Source organism: Cyprinodon variegatus, unplaced genomic scaffold (assembly GCF_000732505.1).
Source record: "Cyprinodon variegatus isolate N-32 unplaced genomic scaffold, C_variegatus-1.0 Scaffold94, whole genome shotgun sequence".
NCBI lineage: Eukaryota > Metazoa > Chordata > Actinopteri > Cyprinodontiformes > Cyprinodontidae > Cyprinodon > Cyprinodon variegatus.
Window position 1 is genome coordinate 812,416 of NW_015150547.1, and position 4,172 is coordinate 816,587.

Here is a 4,172-nt window from a genome sequence, read left to right on the forward strand (position 1 = left end):
ATGACTTAACTGAATGGAACATGTATTTTTTTCCATATAATTTAAACTATTATTAATTATTTAAAAAAAACAAAAAAAACAGTAACAATGAAAAAAATTATTTGAATGTTCCATAATAACCCCCAGGATGCCCCAGCTTGATTGAGTTGTTTAAACTGGAGTCTTGATAAATTAGTATTTGTGTTAATCGCTATTTAAAACTGAAATCTCGGGTACGCTTGTGGTGTTGATGCAACTGCTGGTTTGGGCAGTGAACCATGCATATGTATCTTGCACAGCTATTTTAAAATAAAACTTTAAAGCCTATATTTTATGTGCAGCTAGTGCGGTTCATACTTTAGTGTAGGAGATTGTGTTGCCCTTTAGAAAAATGCTGCACATGAAAACATTAGCAGCAGGAGGATGACTTGAAACCTGAGGCAGCCTGCCTTTGGTCAGCTGACCTGCAGTGCACAGCACTAGATGGGCGAGGTGCACGGCTGTGTAGCTTAGTGATCGCAGAGAGTGTATAAAAAGCTCTGATCACAGTAGCAATTTCTCTGGTCTCACAGACACAAAACTTCCAGCTTTTGAAACAGTGCTGTTTTAAAAAACATTTTGCATGTGCCTTTACTATATTTGGACTTTTTAACCTGAATAGAGCAATATCTACATGCCTAACATCTCTATTTAAAACTAACCTGGTTAATCTCCAAATATCCAGTGTTTCAAACTTAACGTTTTATTATGAGTAGTTTTGGATAGGGTCATACCTTATGAAGAGGTTTCCTGTAAATTAAAAGATACAAGTTAATGTTTGTCCCTGCATTATAACAATAGCAGTTCCTGATCTGCATGCTCTTTATCTGCTTTCACATGTTTAAACTTTCTTGTCTCTTGATGTTTGCCAGGGCTCGGGCCTTCATGGTGGTGTTTGTGGTTTGGGCAGTGGCCTCACTCATCTCTTTCTTGCCCATCTATCTCAAGCTCTGGGTGTCAGATAAACCCCGCGCTATAGAATGCCGATTAAGCGAGACCTGCTGTGAATTCAACACCAACCAAGGATATGCAGTATCTTCTTCGATAGTGTCTTTCTATCTGCCTCTGGTGGTGATGATTTTCCTCTACACCCGTGTATTCCAAGAGGCTCAAAAGCAGCTGGAAAAAATCAGAGGAAGGGAGCGGCACTTCTTCCACCTGCATAAATCTGCACAACGGACTTATCCAGATGACAGCCCCTCACTGAATAAACTCAGGACAGGAGCAGATGGAGAGGACAGACTAAACATGCAGCAAACAGAGGACTCAGATAGTAGGCAAGAAGAAAAGGGGGAAGAAAACAGAGGGAAGACGGAAAAAGAAGGAAAGCAGTCTGCTGCTAAGCGTCTCAGGATCTGTCTTTCGCAGCACAAGGCTGTGAAAACTTTGGGGATCATCATGGGAACTTTCACATTATGTTGGCTACCTTTCTTCATCCTTAATATCGTCATAGCTTTTGTGGATCTCAGTGGCAACAGGGACCTTTTCAGATTCCTTAATTGGCTGGGTTATTCCAACTCAGCCTTCAACCCCCTCATCTACTGCCGCAGTCCGGATTTCTGGCACGCCTTTCAGGAGATACTTCATTTAAGGGGAGGGAACTCAAGATGGAAGGGGGCATTTGGATGGTGCAGTGACAGACACGGTTACTCTAAGTCGCCACGGAGGCAGAACGGAGACTCGAACTTTGATCGTGTGAGGGGTCTGAGCAGTCGGGAGAAATCCGGCTGGAGAGGAAGTCTGGAGAGCTCAATACGAGGCAGCTCACTGACCCTCGCTCTACAAGCATCGGGTTCTGAGCAGGTTCTAGATGTAGCTCCGGGTTCTCTGAGCAGCTGGCAGCAAAACAGCTCTGACAGTAGGACTTGTAGAGAAAATATTGCTTCTATTGCTTGACCAAAACTATGTATGAAACATTGCACCCCTAAATTATATTCAAACAGCATTTGCTGAATTGTTTGTGTGACAGACTGACTTAAGCTTCTGGTCTATGAAGTAGCCAGAAAATGTAAGGTTACATTTGCTCAGTGTTTTTGTGGTTATTCAAGGTTTCCTGTTCTTTTCTACAATCGTTTTTCAATTGTATTTAATAGACTAAAATAAAAAAAAGCAATCTGAGGAAAAATTTGGCATTAATAAATTCACACAAAGCATTTATTATTTTAATATTCAAAAACACATATGATATAAATATGCAACTTGTCAAAATGTTTTCTTATATTTCTGTGTAAGCTGTGACTTGAACAACAGAAAAAAAGGAAATATTGTAATATTAGACTTGTTGTAAAACAACGGAGGAGTATTGCATTCATCAAGAAACAAAAAGATACTGGTCTGTTTTTCTGAATAAAAAATATATTTTTTTCTGAATTTAAATTAAATAAATAAATAAAGATATTCTGTTTGTGTGGATTAACAGATCATTTTTACAAAAACAATTAAAACCGTTCTGTTTTTACTGAATTAATGAAATAATGCTGCTGGGATTCTATAGAGGAGAAGCTACAATGTTTGCTGAGTTGAATTCATCTTTATGTTCTTTTGGGATTAAAACCCTGGGAAATTGTTTTTTTCTCTTAGTTATGAAGACTTTGCAAAGACACCTGCTTGCTGGCCGCTACTCATTGCAGTTTATCATGTAATTCTGAAAAACAGGACTTTTTAAAATTTATTTTATTTAAAATGATCTTGTTAATTCAGAAAAAACATCCCAGTTTCTTTTTTTTTCAGGTGAATGCAATCTGTTTCCAAATTAAAAAACAGTCTATTTCAGCCCAAACAAAACTTAAGATGTAGTCCATAATTTTAAATGATTAAAATACGTTAATAAATGCTTAAATGTAACATTTGACACAGCTCTACGACATAGAGAAGACAATCTGTCATAATTATTGATTTAACTAATTATGACAGTTCTTTATGGGTAAAAAAAAATTCCAAGACAAATGTCTGCATCATCAACCAATAGATTTGCATGTTTACCTTAAGGGAGCTGTCATTGGGTGATTATGAAGCACCTGTCTGGGTGAAAGGGCCCGTCAGTTGGACGGTATGTGTGCAATAAAGAAACCAAAACATGGACCGATTATTAATTCTGCTTTTTCTGTTCTTGTTTAAGAAAAGTTATGGACCACAGCTTTAAGTCTAGTGCTGCAAAGAAACCAATCTGCACCTAAAAGAAATTAAGACTAAAAACCTGGCTTAAGTTTACAAAATAATTCACATTAATTGAATATTCTTTAATTTCCTAATATATTTCGGTATTCTATCAACCCTTAAGGTTATGAATGGTACTAAATTTGTGATCTATCTCTTTAGAAGATATACTTTCTATGGTTATTTAAGACCAAAAGATATTATCTAAAATGGAGGACTCCATTATTCATTGCCTTGCCAAAATATTGAGTCTTGAAAATGGTAAAAGTTGGTTATATAACCACAAACTTCAGGGTATTTCATAAATAAAACACATTGTTGTGCCTAAATATAAAATGGGAGGTTTATTTTTTTTAAGGAATAAAACCTGACATATGTTTAGTGGATTTGTAGGTAGCCTCCTTTATTTTGATGCTCTTGAACAAAAACGTGAAGAGTTGGGAAAGAGAAACATCTGAAACCGAGCTGCGGCCCCATTATGCAACCTTCTTTCTGGTTATGCCTTGATAGCCAATTTTAAAAAAAGTCTGTATCGCTTCACTGTAGCTGAACTATGCAGGCAAACCAACATCAAATACATTTCACTGACAGCCAAAGGTGTTAGAGAGACTGGGATACAGCTTTATTGGTAATATTTAGGCATTATGAAGATAAATGGACAACAGCAGTGGGCATAATACAAACCATAACCTAACTAATTATTATCACATTCTGAAAAAACAGGAAAACATACAGCAAAATCAACAGGGAGACACTCGGATAATTAAAACAAAAGACTCTCTAAATAATGAAGGGATTTCTGGAAATAAACCAGACAATGTATTTATTTAACATTAAATAAAGGGTTATTAGGATACTTTAGATACCAATTATAAATAGTTTGGGGTTTTTTTTTGTTTAGATTGATATAACAAACTTTTTTATATTACAGACATTATATATATTCCAGACTTGTGTCCCAAATGTTTAAAATTTCCCCAAATTAGTGTAACAAAAAA

At 36.3% G+C, this 4,172-nt stretch overlaps 1 protein-coding gene across 1 annotated transcript in view; it reads left to right on the forward strand.

Annotated features, from left to right (window-relative positions):
• The window catches only part of LOC107084176 (beta-2 adrenergic receptor-like), a 15,207-nt gene extending 11,051 nt beyond the window's left edge, over positions 1-4,156 (forward strand). The window contains exon 4 of the mRNA XM_015373886.1: positions 891-4,156. Coding sequence (XP_015229372.1) covers positions 891-1,914 — 1,024 coding nt within the window. The 3' untranslated portion in view covers positions 1,915-4,156. The remainder of the gene's footprint in view (positions 1-890) is intronic.
• Positions 4,157-4,172: the final 16 nt, after the last annotated feature.